The sequence below is a fragment of the Aotus nancymaae genome, unplaced genomic scaffold, assembly GCF_030222135.1.
Source record: "Aotus nancymaae isolate 86718 unplaced genomic scaffold, 86718_ANA_hifiasm-v0.15.2.pri h1tg000002l, whole genome shotgun sequence".
NCBI lineage: Eukaryota > Metazoa > Chordata > Mammalia > Primates > Aotidae > Aotus > Aotus nancymaae.
Window position 1 is genome coordinate 3,991,884 of NW_026988413.1, and position 20,445 is coordinate 4,012,328.

Below are 20,445 nucleotides of genomic sequence, written 5' to 3' on the forward strand. Positions count from 1 at the left end.
CGGTGTTGAAATTGCCTAATAATGCATTTCTCAGCACATCCTCATGGTTATGAGACTGTAAATGAATCTCAGCTCCTCCCCTTATTAGCACCAGGGGCAGAGTTGCCATCTGCCTTACTTCCCATCTGTCACCGCTTATCTGCTGGAAACTCCTTGTTAGGCCACTGGGATTGGTGCAGTGTAGATCACGGTTAGCTCCTTCCTGATCTCTGGGGCAGATTTGGTCGGGGAAGCCGGTGCCACACAGAGGGTGACCTCCAGTCACCAAATATCACAAAGGAAAAGGACACTGTTCAAAAGATGTCCTGTGAAAGCTGGTGCTTTTGCAGTGTCTATGTGGGCTGTACTTGGTGCAGACGCCAGAGGGGAGGAAGTGGTTAAGTCCCTGCCCTCATCTGGCTCCTGCAAATCATTTTGTACAGCCCCCCTTTAGGGGCTGTTTCTTTGTTAAAGTACAGAGACCAAGAGCTAGAGTTCGGAGCCAGGTCCTAGGGTTCTGATTCTGGCTCTAATTTGCTAGCCGTTTCATCTTGGATGAGTAATTTCATTTTTACAAGACCCAAATGACTTTTGTGTTAAATCTCCATAGTACCTCCAGGGGTTATTGTTAGGACCAAATAGGTGTGGCTGTGAAGCGCATAGCACAGTGCCCTGTATGGGGTCAGGGCTTAATAAACATTGACGATCATTTGCTTGGTTGTGGGGAATCTGATTAAATTTGCTGCACGTTGTGGTGCGTCTTCCTCGATTCCCTCCCCCTGCTCGCAGAGCCTTGAGCCAGACCTCAGTGAACACAGCCAGCAGCCGACCCAAGCTATTACAAAGGAGGCCATGGTAGAAGGGATCATGAGTTTCAAAGACACTCCCGATGGAAAGGCAAATCCCTTTCAGGAGGAGACAGAGGAAGGTGGAAGGCCGGGTGCAGCTGGACCACAGTACCCAGGACGGCTAGGAAACAACTACCCGGGGCTGGTGGTCCTGACAGAGCCGCTTTTATCAGTGGACAGTGGCCAGGCTGGACCTCCATCCTCCTGGAGCTGGCCCCTCCGCGGCACAGCAGGGACGGTGGACACCAATGTCCTGAGTGGGACCTCAGGAAGGCAGGGAAGACAGCTGCAAACCACAGATGGCCCCAGGAAACCATCAGGGCCCAGCCCACGAGCAGTGCAAAAGCTCTCCTTTCCTGATACGGGACAGAGAGCTTTGAAAAGCCCCCCTGCTGCCTCCTCTGATCCCATTCCCTGGACACTAACCACATCCCTGCTTGGCAATCACTTTCACTCAGCATCCGAGCTGTGGACTCAGTCTTTACTTTCTATTTAACAGAAACATGGCAGAGTCTTGTCTCCGCAGCCTCTTTGGTTATGAGCAAGGAACTGTGAATCCAACAGCCAATATAGAAGCAAAAATGTTCCCTATGGGACGAAGACACAAAGAACAGAATTTTATCAAGAATTAATCCCTACAATCTGGTCTGATGTCAATACAGACTCAGGAACATCTTCCACTAGTCTTTTACCACCATACAGTGAAAATCTCAAACTGATCGTGGCCTTGAGAGGGCTGAGATCACTCGTCAGGAGAGAATTTTCTCCTTGGTACATTTGTCTTTAGGCAGGAGAGCAGAGCTCTGCATTTTGTTCAGCACATTCTACAGGATCTGCAAGGCGGGCTTTGGACTGGTTCACTTCAGTCACCCTACAGACGGGCCTCGCAGGAGACCCTCCAGCCTTCTCTAGGTGCACCATCTAATAATGGCGGTTGTTGCAATCTGGCGTGGGAACCGGATTATAGTAATCTGAGCAATTTCTTCTGTTCGTGATTCATATAAATTTCTAACCGGATAAAATATTAGCAGTCAAGCATAAACGAAAGTGTTTTACAGATATTTGATTTGCATACTAGAGGCTCAAAGTCAATGAATGTCTGTATTTCTTAGTGGGGTATAAACAACTTTTGGTACTGAAATCGAAGCAAAATAATTCATTAATTACCACTTCTTTCTTCTCATATATGGCATGTTTCTTGCTCTAGATAGCATATGTAGAGTGTTGTATTTAATGCATAAGTGACACCTGGGAGGTGTTAAATACATATTGAGTGATAAAAGTAATGAGGCTTGCTCATTGTATGAAAACATTAATAAAAACCTCAGTTGGAGGTTGAATTAAAATTATAATAACATCGTTCTCCAACTAGGGTATGAAGAATCCTGGGAGAGTCAGGGAGTGTTTGAAGCCACCAGAAAAATGTGGCACATCTTCCTCAAACTTCACTTTATTGAAGAGTATGAACTTTTAAACAGTAAGTAAGACACACGCGATTTATGGAGTAAAAGTTTTCACATGGATTTTTCAGGTAGAATAGACTTAAACTTTCACCCTCGATTCTAGAGTCACCTCTCCAGACTCCTGTTGGAATATTTCTCCTCTGCCATGGGGTACTTAATAAAGTTTTAAAAACACTTCCCTTATTAAAACAATAGAAGGCAATAGCATGTGGTGTTCTCTCTGATTTCAAGTAATAACGGAGAAAGATAATTGAGTAAGTGAACAGTCGGTATTTTAAAATACTTGTGGGCTTAGCACTTCAAATGATATATACAGAAGACAAATCTAAGGATGTTTCTAAATAAATTCTTCAATGCCTATCACCAAATTTCTCAATGAATCTGCTCGAATGCATAAAGATCTGCATTTAGCATATTGTGACTTGACAGGTGTCTAACATTTATCTTCTCACGTTCTTTTGATAAAGCCAGTATTTGCAATAAAGGCAAGACTAAACTTCAAGCCAAGATCACATATCAATTATCACAAATTTCCTGTTTGAACTCTCAATTGATATTATTTATTATATACAATGTATTGCATGAATTACAATAATTCAGAGATGATTATAATGTATAATTCTTTAATTCATGCATTTAAAGAGTCAGGGACATAGCAGAGCACAGGCAGTTTTATTGCCTAGGATTTTTTTTTTAACTTTTGTATCATGGCACTGGTTTTATATGATCAGACGAATGCTGCATCATCACTTAACTGCCTCACCTCACCAAGTATGCTGTCCATCTGTAGAGGACTGAGGCTGCAGCTTATCATTGTCCTGTCTTTTTTATTATTTACTTGTCTTGGCCTCCTAGCAGGTATTCACATACTAACAAAAAGTGGCAGTTAGCAAATTCATCAAAGAGGCCCCCGAAGTGCCTGTGTTTGGTGAATGTGCCTTCATAGTCATTGATCATGAAACGCTCAACCTTATCGCAGCTGAGCTGTAATCTCATGATCTGAGGACAAAGGTCTTTGCCTAGAAACACTTAAATATATTCCACACACATGAAACCAGTAGCAAATAAGAAAGTTTGACAGATCGTGTGAAACCAGGAGACTTTTCCATTGTTTATAAACTGTTGCTTCAAAATGGAAGGAAGGAGTTGACCCTCGGTGCCTGTTTCATGTCAAGGGATTGCATTTTGGAGTAAACTAGCCAGCTAGAATGCCTGCCTCTTTCATAGTGTGTGTGTGTGTGTGTGGTTGCCACAAACAAAACCTTAAAGCTAATATTCCCTGCCCTCATGGATAGGACTATGTACTTTAATATATTTGCAGACAGTGCTTTGTGGTCAACTCTTGGGACATACCCCATTGGTATTAGGGTATGTGTACTAGGACCACAGAGGAGAATATTTGAAATGGGGACTGTGCCAGAAAGCATGGAACTATGGTCTGCTACCCCCAGATGTCTACATCATGACTTGTTCATTCTTTTCTATCCATTCTCAACCTGCCCATATTGTTTTACCTCCTCCCCCTTATCTGCCTTGTTTGACTTCTTTAGGACAATGTCGATCACCATGCCAAGTGAACAGGGGCAGGAAAGGACACTTTGTGGGCAAAGTCCGTGGCTGTCAGCGCAGAGGAAGGGATAGTAGGTAAGTTAGAGACATGATGTCATCAAAACTGCTGTGAGGATTCATATTCCTACTGAGGAGGTGGAAAAGGCCAGTGCAGTTCTGAAGATGACCCTGGAGAATGGTGAGGGTTCATCTCACCACGTGGCTGTTAGGTGGGGATGGGAAATGGATGAACTGGGAATTCCACTGAATTATGGGAAGAAACTCCCTTTGATCCTAGTCCTCTCCCTCAGTGTTGCCTAGAAAAGAAGTTCTTGAAGGCGCTGTTGTAGTTCTTGTTGAAAGCTGTATAGATCAGGGGGTTAAAGAAGGAGTTGGAGTAGCCAAGCCACAGGAAGATGCTTTTCCAGATGGCGGGGATGTCACAGGAGCAGAGGGGACTGATGAGCTCCGTGAGAAAGAAGGGGATCCAGCAGAGTGCAAACACACCAATGAGGATGCCCACCATGAGGGCGGCCCGCTGCTCCTTCTGCTCGCGCCACGTGTCCCCTTCTGTCTGGAAGGTGACGGTGGCATGGCGGACCGTGAACACCATCTGGGGCTGTTTGGCAGGGTCCTTCACCTGTAAAAGACAAGCAGGAGTTTTAGGAGGAGCCACCTATGTCTACCTGCCAGACTGAACCTAGACACTGACAGGCCTGGATTCCGCACATCCAGTTCCAGGGAAGGTCCCAACGGATAGGTGTGGGAGCCTGAAGGCCCGTGGCACACACCGTCAGACATGGGAACCAGGCACTGGAGCTGGGGTGTTTGCTAATGTCTTAGAAATGAAAGAACCGGATGTGATGGAATTGACGTCATGAAAATGGACTCCCTATTGTTGTCTGTTCAACAGAGGCAGTGGCATAAACGAGCAGGTGACATGGCATGCATGACTTAGTGGCCGAGGTACACACATCATTAAAACTGTGCTAGATTTTATGCTTAGGACCACATTTCCTACCAACTTTATACCTTCTGGGCTCGTGTAAGTCCCCTCTATAATGTTAAAACTTTCTAGAACTTTTCCTCTGGCATAAAGATCCTACTGCTGTGCTCTGTAGCATATTCTGTTTGAGGCAGTCCAGTGGCCAGGACACTTCTCTCTGGGTCTCTCTGGGGTCTAGACAGAGACCCCAGTCTTTTAGAATCTCCTCTTGAGTGCCCCCGAGGCCTCCACAGGGCAGGTTCCCACAGAATCAGGCCCTCCAGTTCACTTCCTTCTCTCAAGGGGTGGAATTCCTGGGAAAGGAAGCTCCTCCTCCATTCTGGTCCTATTTTTAGCTGTTGGGAGAACTGACATAATGAGTGTCTACTGATAAGGCAGCCTAAATATGAAGCAACTGTAAATTTGCTACATTAGGAAATTACTCGACCCAATCAAAATGAGGGACAGTTTCTGAGTCAGTCATTCTCTGGCAGGTGAGATTGCATTGACATTAAATCGTATTCTTCCCCTCTCCACCATACTGTGACTCTAGCACATTTAAATGATTTACACAGCCTGTTCTCAAAGACCATACTATCTTTTAGGCAAAGAACTTTCAGGTCAATCTAACTCACTTAACTCATTCTTGGCCGCATTTATAAAGCGGACTCAAAAGGAATTGACTTACTGTCATATGGAATAACAGGTGGAAATAGGAACACCGTGGTTAAGGCAATGTTACTTGATGAATAAATTACCAAATTTGTAGAATAGATTTGCTGATATTTATTTGCAAAACAGTATGACATCAAGTGCTATACACTAAATTAAATTTAAAAGAAGATAATAAATAACAAAACAAATAGTCCGTAATAAGGCAACCTTTAAAAACACATATAAAATAAGCACTGAAAATCTCTCTTTCTGTACCTCTTGATATAACTCTGTAACCAGAGTTACCTTTGGTTACTGATTTATCAATACATATCTGGAAATGCATTTGAGGGGATTCATTTATAAAAATCCAAACCATAATTAGCTTAATTTTTTGGCATAAAAGAAAGAGGGAAAGCTACCAATTTCCTTAAGAGAATTCAACCCCATAGTAACATCACAGAAGGTGTTTTCCCTATTGTCCCAAATGGCAATAAAACAAGAATCTAGCTGGACTCTTCAACCCTCTGGAAATTCTCCTTCTTCTTGGCACATTTTTATGAGTGACAATGGGGACACTGGTCATACTGGAAACACTGGTCACACTGTGGAGGCTGATCACATTGTGATCACATAAAGAATGCTGGTCACACTGGAGATGCTGGCTATACTGGAAACACCATGGATTCTGGTCATACTAGAGATGCTGTTCACACTGGGAATGCTGGTTACACAGGAGATGCTGTTCACACTGGAGATTCTGGTCACACTGGTGACACCATGGATGCTGATTACACTGTCGATGCTGGTCACACTGGAGACATCATGGATGTTGGTCACACTGTGGATGCTGGTCACACTGGAGATACTATGGATACTAGTCACACTGGAGATGCTGGTCACACTGGAGACATCATTGATGCTGATTATACTGGAAATGCTGGTCACACTGGAGACACCATGGAGGCTGCTCACACTGGAGATACCATGGATACTGGTCACACTGGAGATGCTGGTCACACTGGAGACACCATGGATGCTGTTCACACTGTGGATGCTGTTCACACTGTCGACACTGTTCACACTGTGGATGCTGGTCACACTGGAGACACCATGGATGCTGTTCACACTGGAGACACCATGGATGCTAGTCACACTGGAGATGTTGGTCACACTGGAAACATCATTGATGCTGATTATACTGGAAATGCTGGTCACACTGGAGACACCATGGATACTGGTCACACTGGAGATGTTGGTCACACTGGAAACATCATTGATGCTGATTATACTGGAAATGCTGGTCACACTGGAGACACCATGGGTGCTGGTCACACTGGTGATGATCACACTGGTGATGTCAGTGACACTTAGTGCTTGGTTTAGACATTTTTCATAGTTTAGTCACAGAACTCCAAGTTGTTCAGAAAAGAATATTTTTCTATTACCTTGTGAAATGTTGATTATTTTACTGGGCCATCTTCGGTGCTGCATTCAGCATCAACTGGCTTGATAGAAGAGTGACATTGATTTAAAAGGGTACCTCTGGGACAATAAAGGCTCCAGCTGCTAGGAGGATCTTGGTTGCTTGTGGAGTTTCAGGTTTCTAATGCCCTCAAATGGTGAATTTGTTTATGGCTCTCTGATTTATGAACTCCTTAGCTCTTTGCTGTCTTCTAATCAATGGCTGCAATAAAGCAATTAATTGATTCTGGAAAACAATGCTCTATTAATTACTGCACCCAACCCGGTCATTAGTAATCTCACAGAAAGAGGGGAAATAGGGTTAAAAAGTGAACAGTTAAGCCAAATTAATTTTTCCTAATAATCTCTGAAATGCATGTAAAGCGCATAGCTCACAATTTAAGATTCATTTATAAATTTTTTCTAAATGAACACTTAGCCTCATCTCCCTCAGCAAACAAGTTCTTCGGGGACAGGTACATATGTGTTAGAGCTTTCATTCTTCCAAAATGATTGTGTGCTAAATAATTATTTACCGGTTAATCATAAATATGATATGTTCTTTTATTTCATCCAACCACCCTGCTTTGCCTCTTTAATAATGTCGCAGATAATCAATGGATTACCATCGATAATGGGTATTGGAATTAAGGGACAAAGACTCCTACCTTGGAAGTGTGGTTTCAGGCGATTTGCAAGTTAGACCACAGAATAAAAATGTTTAATTAAAAATTGGTCTTACACATTAAGGAAGGCTCCATGAGGGTGTGAATAAAAATGGCCCCACAAACTTAGGACAAAACTAATTGTTCTATAACTGTAATAACAAACAGGCTTTTTTTCTTGTTTAAACCTCTTCAATTGATCAAGGACAATGCAGTTTTGTGAATATACACTTGTAAACCAATTAATCCGTGTCAGCCCTCACTTCTGAAAGTCAGCCATTTAGGGTCAGACTCAACGTAATAAACACACCTTTGAGCATCAATCATCCAACAGAAAACCCCATTCTGCAGCTGATGTCAGTCTGTGCTCCTCAAGTGCCCTCCAGTGTCTGAACCCACACCACCCCAAATCATGGATGATTGGCACCCCGCTCTGCTCTGGGAGACTGCTGTCAAGCGTTGCTTCCTCTCACTATTCTGAGTCAAAGATTCAGCTTTGTCTATTTCAGATTCTGAACAGTGGTGGTATCACCCATGGACAGTTCTGGAGGTTCCACAGAGGTCATTTTGAAGACTCCCTGGGATCCTTGGACCACAAGCGCATTCACTGGGCCCCAAACTCAGTTGCCCTTTGCATCTGCAGCCAAGTGCATCAATCTCAACAAGGATTTGAGTTCCACCTCATTTCACTGGGCTCTTAATGCTCAATGTATTTTGTTATCCTAAGATTTGTGACAGCTATGTCCTTGGATAAGGTTGCAAGGCTGAGGTGTTTGTATCATGTAACTAGATCTTTGACTGAAAGATCTACCATTAGGTAATTGTCTTAGATCTATGTATAAAGCTTTCAACCTCCTCTTGCCATGAAGTTGTCTTATTTGGCAAATATTGTCATGCCCTTAATCTACTTATCCTACAGCCACTTGCTTTGCTTTTGTGTTGTCTACATGGACAAAGCCTTGTTGCATGGGTTTTAGTTTTGTCCTGGAATGCCTTCTTCTGTTGAATACAGAAGGAACTATTCTGTAAGCCATTGGCTTGTTAAGTTTCCAATCTAATCCAAGCAGGACCTGAGCGCTAATGATCTGAAGACCGTTATTACGCCAGTGACCAATTTATGAAAAAGCAATTGATCAAACTTTGCTTGTGGTCCCCTACAAAACTTTTATGAGGGCATTCCTGACTTGTCGAGTGGTGAAAATACATCACTTGGCTCCATCGTTTTCCAGCTTAATGACAGTTGTGGGGACAATTGTGTGTCCCCTTCTGCCATCTGTGTAGTCCGGGATCCTGAGACACTGTTCACAAGCACAAACTGTTGACCAACCGCAGTCACCTCCTTCTCGTGTTCCCCTGTGCCGTGGCTTGCCTATGTCAAAATCCCAATCCTCTTTTTTAAGAAGTATTTCCTCTTTAAAATTGCATTATGATCCCAACTCTTGCACTTTTCACAAATGCCAAACTTTTTTTTTACTTAATGAGAAACATCTGATGAATCAAAAATTAATAAGTTATTTAAGAGAAGCTCTAGAAAAATTAGGAGACAAACATCAAATGGCTAAAATTCAGCCTCTTTAGTTGGTATTTTGAGGCCTTAAAACAAAATTCTAACTCTGAAATAGTACCAAAGATTTTGTAACCTTCTGAAACCTAACATCTTTGCATATCTCTATCTTGTATTTTTCTATTCAACTTTATCAGACTTCCTAAATGAATCAGGTTTTTCTCATGAAAAACACAATCACATTATAAAATTACCAGAAGAAAAATCAGATTTATAGAATTCAAATTAAAACCCTTGTCTACACCTAAGTTAAGAGCTATAATTAAGAAATATTCTAGGCCAGGCACAGGGGCTCATGCCTGTAATCCCAGCACTTTGAGAAGCCAAGGTAGGAAAATCATTTGAAGTCAACAGTTTGAGACCATCCTGTGCAACACAGAGAGACCCATCGCCACAAAAATTTTAAAAATTAGCCAGGTACGGTAGCACATTCCTGTAGTCCCAGTTACTCAGGAGGCTGAGGTGGGAGGTCTGCATGAGCCCAGGGTTTCAAGGCTGCAGTGAGCTATGGCTGTGCCACTGTACTCTAGCCTGGGCAACAGAGCAAGACCCTGTCTCAAAAAAAGAAAGAAAAGAAAAGAAGCAAAAGAAAGAAGAAGAAGAAAATAATTTCTAAACTTTTGTTATAGAATTTATAATTTTGTTAGAATATCAAACAAAATTTTTATTTTCTTGAACTATACCTGTGTACTCATTATAAATTAACTGAAATCCTCTCAGATAAAAAATATGGTTAAAAGCAGAAGCATAGAAAATAAAAAAGTTATATAACCCAGTTGTGAAAATTTAAATATAAAAATAGAAAATACATTATGTAAAGTAATTTTAGAAGGCTTTCTTTTAAGGAGAGGTTGAATAAAGATTCAAAGTAAACTAAATAAAGCTGGGCGCGGTGGCTCACACTTGTAGTCCCAGCACTTTGGGAGGCGGAGGCGGGAGGATCACTTGAGCTTAGGAGTTTGAGACCATCCTGGGCAACATGGTGAGACCCCATTGCTGTAAAAAATACAAAAATTAGCCAGGTGTGATGGCACATTCTTGAAGTCCCATCTACTTGGGAGGCTGAATGAAGATAGAAAATAGACTTCAGAAAACCTTTAAGCAACATACTTGTGTACACCCAACAGCTGAAGTATAGACTTGTCCTGTCTTTCTATAAGTGGCTTAAACCTGAATTTGGGAATTTAATAAGAAAAAATAAACTGAAATGTGAAATTGCCAATTTGCAAAATATCCAACATGGGGGTAGACATTTCCAGATAGCCTTATAAAGTAAATGCTAAAAATCAGTACAAGATATGGCTTTCTAGATAAAACACCCAAAAGGGCCTCGGTTCTCAAGGATTTGACAGCCAAGATAAGAATTCCTATATATATTAATATATTGCTAGCAGAAGCAGTCTTGAAAGAATGAACATCTCATGTTGGCTAAAAGACAAAATGACAACTGTATACAATCTATCTAATAAAGCCACTCCAAGGAAGGTATTATCACTCAACAATTCTTTGTCTTTTTAAACTTCCAAGGAAAATTTTCTGTAACGAGATGTATAACTATATAAGCGTTTTTGTTTATGTGGCTGTCACTATAACTACCAGTAACCCCACCACTATAGAACAACCATCATGCCACGTACATTTTTAAAGTTGTCTGAAAAGCAAAAAAGCAAATCAACTTGTAGTAAGTTTTTAAAAATTAAAACAAAAAATTTATTTAATAAAGCTATTGATGGCTGGGTGCAGTGGCTCACGCCTATCATCCCAGCACTTTGGGAGGATGAGGTGGGCGGAACACCTGAGATCAGGAGTTTGAGACCAGCCTGGCCAACATGATGAAACCCCTATCTCTACTAAAAATGCAAAAATTAGCCAGGCATTGTGGTGCACACCTGTAATCCAAGCTACTCGGGAGGCTGAGGCAGGAGAATTACTTAAACTCAGGAGGCAGAGGTTGCAATGAGCAAGATCATGCCACTGCACTCCAGCCTGGGCAACACAGGGAGCTGGAAAAAAAAGCTATTGGTTATACCAGATAGTGAAACAAGATAATAAATAACAAATTTCTGGCTATATAGTAAATTTTTCAAAGGCTTGAGAGAAAGTCAGCTTTATTTAATGGAACAATTCAAGTAGTAAAAATCTTCAGCAATCCTGTATGCTAACTTATAACCGATATTTCCAGATCACTAGCAAAAGAATGCTTCTTTAATCTATGGCATTCCTACAATAGGTAGGCTCTGCTTCCAAATAAAATATGCTGCAGCCTCGTTCATGATGAGATTAGAGCTGATTAGACTGAGAATGCCTACACTACATGCAATTTTTAAAATTACTAAAGAAATACTCATGGTTCTAGAATCTCTACGGACAAGAGACTCCACAACTAGAAAATTTAAGTGAAGTAGAATGCTTAAGAGTTAAGACCGGTTCTTCCTAGGTTACCGTGAACGTTCCTTTTCATGCAAATGTGAAAACACGGGGCCATGCTCTGGGTGGATTAAGGTGACAGCATGGTACCTGTCAAAGAACATTGCCGATTTTAAGGCAATGTCACCGCTTAATTCAGTAACCTGGAGGCTTTGCCTGCTTGTCTCAGAGAAATTACAGGCATCAATTCAATTAGTCAACACATCTTCAGAACATTCATATTAGCCTTTTAAATCTGACGTACCACATGTAATAAGCCCCAGTTGCTAACATAAACTATGCAATATTTTTCTACTCATTATTGATGGTTCATGGCTATTTTCTCCTTCTCCTGTTGCAACATGCGTCACCCAGCAGCTCTGAAACCCTTAGACAAGGAAGGGGCATCACATGACTGAATTTCTATAATTAAAGTATCCTGGCTCCAGAGAGAACTTTGATGCTCTAGTACCACATTCAGATCTTTACATGCTTCTGCACAACTGTCCTGACAGATGAGTCAACAGATAATTTTAAAAACAGTATAAACTCATGTCAATCAACATGCAGTGTGAACATCACATCTCCACAGATGAAACTTCATCATCAAGGAGGACCAGGCACAGTGGTGAAAATCTGGACAGTCATGGCGGTCTCTCCTGCAGCTCTGGCTGAATGAGGACCAAGAAAAGCAGACTGAGAAGGAAATGTTCCCACACACTTAGGAAAAGACTGAGTGCTCTTTAGCCCAGAACGAGTTTTAAACTTATTCTATTGATCAAGAGCAACCCATCTCAATCAAGATATTTTTGAAATTTTGTTATCTTAAGATTTGTCACCAAGTATGTCCTTGTATAAGGTTGTAGGGCTAAGGTGTCTGTATCAAGTCACTACATCTTTGATTAAGAGATTCTGTCGTTAGGTAATTGTCTTAGATCTGCGTATAAGGCTTCAAACCCCTTGTCACACAGGTGTACTGTTTAGCAAATGGCATCACGCTGTTCATCTGTCTATCCTACTGCTGCTTGCTTGCTTTTGCTGCTGTCTGTCTATATGCACAGAGTCTTTTTGCATAGGTTGCTCTCCTGGGTGTAGGTCTGCTGCAGGGATCATACAGGAGTCTGCAAAGTCTGTATATGCATTGCTTTGGTACCATTGGTGACCTGTAATTTTGAAAGTCAGAGCATTATTAATTTTGTCTATTATATAGAGAATGAATAAGGATGGGAGGGCAATTAGGGTTAGAATAAAAGAAGGTAAAGTAGTTCACACTGTCTCTACCTCCTGGGTGTCTATAGCACCTGTGTAGATTATTGGTGTTAGCCCCTCAGTTCTGAAAGTCAGGCCACCAACGATGGACTCACTCCAGTAAATACCCATTGGAGGAACAACCAGTGAACAACAGCGTCTCACACAGAGGATGTCATCTACCCACAACTCAACAATCCACCAATCCCGAAGGCCCCATACCTCCCAAAAGTGCTGTTTCAGGTCTTCCCACATTCTGCTCTGCTCAGGGAAATCGTGCCTGGACAGCACAGCCCCAGCTCACTCTAGTAAGCAAGGCATTTTTCTTTGTCATTTTATTTCAGATCTCTAGCAGTGGCTTCCTCATCCTTTGACAAGGACAAGGCTTATCTGTCTTGTGGTTGCCAGATCCCAGCTCAATGTCTGACCTGGATTAGGGTTTCATGGCATGTATTTAAATAAAACTCAGCAGAGAACGAAATGAGAGAGAAGTGTTGTGGTTTCCCCAGGTAACAGCTAGCTGGTGGTAGAACTGCATTTAGAAACTCTGACACCCACTCCCACTACACAGAGCAATCAGGTGGCCTGGTTTGTAATTAACCCTTCAACATAACATAAGGACAGAGGCAGCCCCACATCATATTTAGAGAACTGGATTATTTAGAGGACTTGCCAAACCAAGGGACCCATTTTCAAAACTAATCTGGCAGGGGGGTTGAGGGAGAGAGAAGAGAAGAGAGAGTGTGAGAGTGTGTGTGTGTGTGTGTGTATCTATATAAAAAGCACAAAGATGTTATAATGCTTTGCTTCTGCTATCACTGAAGCAGAGAAATGAGAGTGCCCCTCATCCTTTCACAACAAGCCTTGGGATAGAATTGTAATTAACTTTCTCCTTCTAAAACCGTGTTTGGGGTTGACTGTAAATCATATTTGCCTGGATAAACATCAGAGGAGAGGAGAATTTATAAAGGAGGGCCCTTGGGGTGACCAGTCTTCTTATTCCTGGCTTGGAATTTGAGTGGACGCTCATATGCATGGAACACAGCTTCAGGTAGTTTGATGGAAGTTCTTACCCAACAGCAGTCTTTGTTCTGCTTAGAAATCAAATAGATCAGAGTTTCCCAAATTCAGTACGATTGACATTTTGGTCTCAATAATTCTCTGTTGAGGGGCTGTCCCGTGCATTGTACAATATTTAGCAGCATTCCTGACCTCTCTATACTACATGCTATTAGTACCCCATCCTCAAGTCTTGATCATCCGAACTGTCTCCAGACAGCCCATATATTTCCTCAGGGACAATATCACGCTTCGCTGAGAAGTGCTGATATAGATAAAAGGACAGGTAGCCTCTGACCCCTTGTTTTCTTCTTTGCTCTAGGATGATGCTGTCTCCCCTTTTTCCCTAGCTACATCTCTGGTCCCTCTAAGCTTGACTGACTGGGGATGGTTAGAATTAGCTACTGACTCTAGAAAGCACCTGCAGAGCCCAGGGTGGGTGCCCATCTCCCTCCCTAGACCAAAGTCTTCATGGGCAAAGACAACATCTCTATCATTCTCTTACCTCTTGCCCCAAGCCTATAGTAAGCACTCCATATGCTTAATTAGATTACATTATTGTTCCAGAGCCAATGACAGAAAATGGGGACTGTAGACTTCTGGTCTAACCTGAATGTGTAAATTAGATTCAAGGAGTCATCCTTGGTAATGAGGGGGGAATGGGCTTCAGAATTGTGAGTCATAGGGTCAGATTATTAAGAGTTAACAAAAAGCAGGCGTGGGAGAGGAAGAAAAGCTCCCTTGCTGTTGCTGTAGTGATGGTCATGCAATAAATGCCTCTTGTAGAGAACTGGGGAATTCTCTTTCCTGAATTTTTAATTTCCTTCTGCAGCTGTACTCACTTTCAGGAAGGCAGACAAGTGGTCCTCAGTCACACCTACAACCTAATAGGGCTGTGGAGGATAGACCCAGAAAGTAACACCCCAAGGCAGTGGAAGCAGATAACAAATGCAGGCTCTGGGATTAATGCAGACAACATCTTCAATCCTACATCAGGATGGGAGGATGCCACAGAAGGACAGTAACCTAGGTGATACCATATTTTTAATAAATCAGTTGCTGTAATTTGCAAAGCAAAAAAAATAGACTAGGATGAAACACTAAGCTGCATTGCCTGACACATGGCAGTCTTCTTATCAAATCATGCTCCCACCCCTGGATCCCCTCCTCCTGGAACACCCTCCTTCTAAGTGCAAGAAGCTGTTAATTCTTCCAGTGTACTGAATCAGTGTACACCAGATACTAGCTTATCCAGGTGTTCTAAAGGGTGTTATAGATCCATAGAATTTGGGGGCCTAAGGGGACCCTGTAGAATGATGCCATTGGAATTCCTCATGTTCTGTATATTTAACAAATAACCCATGAGAGAAGGAAAATAGCGTGATGAGCTCTGTGAGAGGGAACATGTCAGAGCAAAGTACCTCTCTGATGCCTTCTTCCACTCTCCCAGCGTACTTCCCCACTCCCAAACCCAAAAAGTTTCACTTTCTACAAGTGTGGGGGGTGGGGCAGGTGGCCTGGAAATACAGCCTGTACAAATGCAAGTCGAGTATTTTTAAGGATTGCTGCAATACCTACCTCCACAGCTTCGGATACGGGTGAGACGCTATTGGTTTTCCTGGAGCCCACGCGGAGCTTGGCAGCCTTGTAGATCTTCCAGTACACGAAGAGCACCACGCAGAGCGGCAGGTAGAAGGCGCCCACGGTGGAGAACACGGCGTAGGAAGGCTCACGGCTGACCTGGCACTCCTCGCTGCCCTCAGAGTAAGTCTCTCCCCAGCCAAAAAGCAGCGGGGCCAGAGAGATGACAGCGGACAGCGCCCAGGTGAGCGCGATCATGACGTTGGAGACGCACTTGCGGGTACGGAGCGTGTATTCCAGGTGGCGCGTGATGGACCAGTAGCGGTCCAGGGCGATGGCTGTCACGTTCCAGATGCTGGCCGTGCAGCAGAGCACGTCGCACGCAATCCACAGCTGGCACAGCCGCCGGCCCAGCTGCCAGCGGCGCCCGGACAGCTCGTGCACCAGGCTCAGCGGCATGACCAGCGCGGCCACCAGGACGTCCGAGATGGCCATGGACGCCACCAGGTTGTGGGGCACGCGGTGGAAGGTGCGTACACGGAGGATGGTCGCCAGCACCAGCAGGTTCCAGGCGAACGTCGCTGCCACCAGAAAGCCCAGCAAGGTGAGAATAAGCACTCCGAAGACTGAGCGCAGGGGCGGGTTGGGGCGCAGGTCATCTTTGCCGAGGCTGCGGTTGGTCTCCAAAGGGGAGGGGGTGGAGAGGGAAAAGGAGGTTAGGTTCGCAGGTAAATCCATCTCTGGGTCAGGAGACCGGCCTGGGGTGCTTGCAGAAAGGGTGTTCAGGAGGACTTAAGGTGGCCACTGCGCCCAGAGCCAACCTGGATGTTTGCAACCTCTGGCCAGTGGTGGGGTTTCTGGAAAGCGCCTGTGAATTTGGCCCCAATCTCCTACTAGTGAGCATCCGTGGGAGACGGCGTGGCTGCAAGTGCTGCAGGTCTGAAACCCTGAGAGGCTAAGGAAGCAGAGGCGAGGGGCTGCGTCTCCAGCCAGGGCCCGCCTAAGCTGTCAGGAGCCCCGGGCTCCTTGCCTTGGCGGAAAAGGCTGTCTGGCGGCCCAGAACCGAGCATCTCCCCGATGGGGGAGAAGCAGGGCGGCCCACAGCGTGTGGGTGCGGGAGAGGGGCTGGTGCGTCAGAGCAGTCCCTCTCACCGCTTTGCCTCCCTGCCTACCCTTCTCTCTAGGCAGCCGGCTGCAGCTTTAACTCCGTGCTAGGGAAGCCAATTTCGGGGGAGACCTGCTTTCTGGGACCTGCCTTCTGTCCCGGTTGTCCCCGCCACCCTGTCTGAGGCTGCGTCTCCGCAGAGCGAATGCTGTCGCGCCCACCGAGACCTGCCTTATCCAAGTTGAGATCTAGCCCTACGTAAGCCATCAGCTGATAAGGCCTCCTCTCCGCTCCTGGCTCAGAGCGCACGGCTTTGGGGCTGTCCGCGGTGCTGCTGCGCTCCTGCGCTCCCCTCGCCGGGCGGCTCCCAGCGCGCGCCCCCTCGCGCGGTGCTGTCCGCGGTGCTGCCGCCTCACCCTGCCCGGATGCAGGAGGGTTGGCGCTGTCCACGGTGCTGTCGCTCTTGCCTGAAATGGGTTCCCACGTGGAACGAGTTGACCAATGAACTTTCCTCAAATCGTTCCCCTAGCCACTCACACGCATCCCTCTAGGGGTGGTCTGGAGACTTTGAACACTGCTTTCTCAGCTTTCCATAAGTATCTGCTGTTCCTATAAGAGCTCCAAGTTAGGGGTCTAAGATCGTTTCACTAACTTTTGTTCTCTGGAAGATTTCAGCACATGATTGCTTTCTTCTTACCCAGCTCAGTTGCTTCCCTTAAGGGTTGTTTTCCTTAAAGGAGAAGAGACTCTGAGATAGTAGGTGCTGCTGTGCCTAGAGATGGCCGAGGTGTTGGAGCTAGAATGCTTCACCTGGCTCCAACAGGAATGACTGAAGAACGCTTTACCTCCTCAGAGTCATATAGCAGCTGTGTAGTCCCCAGTGGTTCCTACTAAATTTGCTTCCTGAGAAGGAAAAAGTGGGATACAAGTTATTATAAGAGCTCCATCTCACACAAAAGAAAGAGGGAATGTAACTCTCCCCTCACACATGAACACAAATCCCACAAACACATCCATATAAATTGAGAAAATATCAAAAGCTTCTAACCAGAAGTTAAGATTTAAAGCACCTTATAAAGAGGCACATGATATAGCAATATAAAAGAAGTTAAAATTTTACAGCAAACCACCATGGTACGTGTATACCTATGTAACAAACCTGCACATTCTTCACATGTACCCTAGAACTTAAAGTATAATAATAAAAAAATAAATAAAATTTTTTAAATGGCGTGACAGAAATGACATTAATGAAAGTAAGGTGGTAATAAGCTTTGTTTTTAAGTATATAAAATGTCATGAAAATAAAATGAGTGCATTTACAAGTAAATTTGATCAGAAACATTTTAACTATTTAAAGGTTAGCAACATGTTTTGGTATAAGATTTTGTTTCTTGCAGAGTAAAACAAGTGTCAGGAGAATGCACTGAGAAAAGAGAAACTCCTCCACTGGAACCCAGAGGAGAGGATAAAATCATTAAATACAGGATTATTCACAGGGCTGTTTCAGACACCACATAAAAACAGCTGATGATGACTGCCTGCATGCAGCAACTGTGCCTGGTCCCAATCAAGAAGCAAGCTTGTGCTTGTTTAGTGCACATCACCTTCTTGAGGTCATGGAACTAATTGGAATGAGATGTAAACTATGAATTGTATTCTTTGAAAAAAGTTCTGCATCTAGACCTGGAGGAATGGATGAGCTGTGTTCCCCACAGGCAGGCTGCGATGGACCTCTTCATATAAATCTTGAAAGGCATTGTGGGCTTGCAATTATATTCCCTACTGATTCCCCAGGCCACAGCTGTCTGTATTGATAGTCAAGTGATCAACAGAACAGTCTAATAGAGACAAAGCCAAGGATAACTGAGGATAATTTGTTAAAATTAGAGTGTCATAAAGTAAGGGACTGAATAGAATATTCCCACAAAGGAGAGAGTCAATAGAGCATTTCCAGAAGGGACAAACCCTGTTCAGAAAGTCTGGTTTATCTCAAAAATACACAAATGAAAAATCATAATATTTCAGTTTTCTCTTAAAGCATAGCCCCAATTCTATCTTGAAAAACACTGAAAAGAAAAAAAAGTCTGAAAAGGTATAAAACTCCCATCTGCCATACGGTACCTCTGAAATGGCAGCATTGGGAAATATAATTTCCTGGGTTGTCACCTGTTGGGTTAAATTGTTTCTCTTCTTCCTCCCTTACACCCTGCCAGATTTATAAATGGAGGTCCTAACCCCTAGAACCTCATAGTGTGACTATATTTGGAAAAAAGGTCTTTAAAGAGATGATTAAGTTAAAATGAGGCCATAGATAGGACCTCATTCAATCTGACTGATATCCTTATGAAAAGAGGAAATTTAGACATGCAAATAGACACTAGGGATGTGTGTGCATAGGATAGACCACGTGAGAATAAAGTTTGAAGGTGGCCATCTGCAAGCCAAGGAGAGAGACGTTAGAAGATACCAGCCCAGCCAACGTTTTAATTTTGGATTTCCAGCTGCCAGAACTATGAACAAATAAATTTCTAGTGTAAGCCACTCAGTCTGTGGTATTTTGTTATGGCAGCCCTAGAAAGCTAATATACCATTTGACAAAAGATACTGGCAAAAGATACAACCACATAACTGAACAAGGTGCTATACTGGGGGCAGAGGAAATTATAGACATATCAAAAAATCATGGAATGTCTACTAAAAGCTTTCCTTTACAAAATGTCTTTTGCAGCCATCTAACAATCATTTAGAGTGAAGACTGGGTTGTCTATTGAGGTTACTTATACTTTGTAATCAAGTCATGTCATTCACATGTAGAAAAATGCTTATTTTAGATTTTCTGTAATGGGAAGGTATTAATCTATTTAATGCAAGTAAGAGCTGATCATTTGTTATTTTTGCTTTTGTTTTTTGAGACAGAGTCTCTCTCTGTCATCCAGGCTGGAGTGCATTGGCACGATCTCGGCTCACTGCAACCTCTACCTTCTGGGTTCAAGCGATTCCTGGGTATTTTTTTTTTTTTTTTGTATTTTTAGTAGACATGAGCTTTCACTATGTTGACAAGGCTGGTCTCAAACTCCTGATCTCAAGTGATCCACCCACCTCTGCCTCCCAAAGTGTTGGGAATACAGGCCTAAGCCACTGCGCATGGCCAAGACTAATGATTTTTATTCTAACAGGGTATAAAACATGCATGGTACGATTTCAGATTCCACATCACAACAAACCTTTAAGGTGCTACCACTGACTTCACAGAAAAAAAATCCATAATTATCTGAAGAGTATTAAAATACACTCTTTTCAGCTGTATATCTATATGGAAGCGGATGTTCTTCACAATCTTAAACCAAAATAACATAACAGATGGAACAGAGAAACATATGATGTTCTAGCTGTCTTGAAGAGATTTGCAAAAATGTTAATGCCATTCACAAGTATCTTTTGGAAAATAGTTATTTTTCATAATGAGGTATCATTTATGTAAACATGTAATGGGTTTATTTTATTTTTAATAAATACACAAATATGTTCAAAATGTCTCCAGTTTGTTTTCCAGTATATATTAAAATATCTATAACCCATGTAAACAAAAGGTCTTTGGGGTACTCGATTTTAAAGAATATGCAGGGGTCCTGAGACCACCATGTTTGAAAATTGCTGTCACCAGAACATCACACTAGTCCACCGTGTCAATGTGGGATGTTCATGAGACAGGACAAGCGAGAAAAGAAGTCTCAAGTTTACTAGAGACCCCTGTAAAATACGTGTGCTCCAAACTGTGAGAAATAACTTTGTCTTTGAAGAATCAGATGCCCACTGCATCATGGAAGATGTCAGGGCTTCAGTGCCCTGGAGCATGACAGGGCATTCCTTTCA

The 20,445-nt window shown here is 43.2% G+C and overlaps 1 protein-coding gene and 1 long non-coding RNA gene across 2 annotated transcripts; one reads left to right on the forward strand and one right to left on the reverse strand.

The window, feature by feature from the left end:
* Positions 1 to 2,820: 2,820 nt before the first annotated feature.
* On the reverse strand, positions 2,821 to 16,905 carry HTR5A (5-hydroxytryptamine receptor 5A). Its single transcript, XM_012445328.2, has 2 exons — positions 15,462 to 16,905; positions 2,821 to 4,478 (listed from the first exon to the last, which is right to left on the reverse strand). Exons 1-2 carry the CDS (start codon positions 16,200 to 16,202, stop codon positions 4,146 to 4,148), a joined length of 1,074 nt encoding a protein of 357 aa, XP_012300751.1. The 5' UTR covers positions 16,203 to 16,905; the 3' UTR covers positions 2,821 to 4,145.
* LOC135271398 (uncharacterized) lies at positions 15,419 to 20,108 on the forward strand. The gene is made up of 2 exons (XR_010339532.1): positions 15,419 to 16,068; positions 17,970 to 20,108. It is a non-coding gene; the product is annotated as an uncharacterized LOC135271398 (long non-coding RNA).
* The last annotated feature ends 337 nt before the right edge of the window (positions 20,109 to 20,445 follow it).

Bases quoted from the DNA above. Each gene is read 5' to 3' on its own strand.
- HTR5A (XM_012445328.2), bottom strand. From the start codon at position 16,202: ATGGATTTACCTGCGAACCTAACCTCCTTTTCCCTCTCCACCCCCTCC. The intron at 4,479-15,461 runs GTAGGTATTGCA...TGTCTTTTACAG, and splicing joins CCGTATCCGAAGCTGTGGAG to GTGAAGGACCCTGCCAAACA.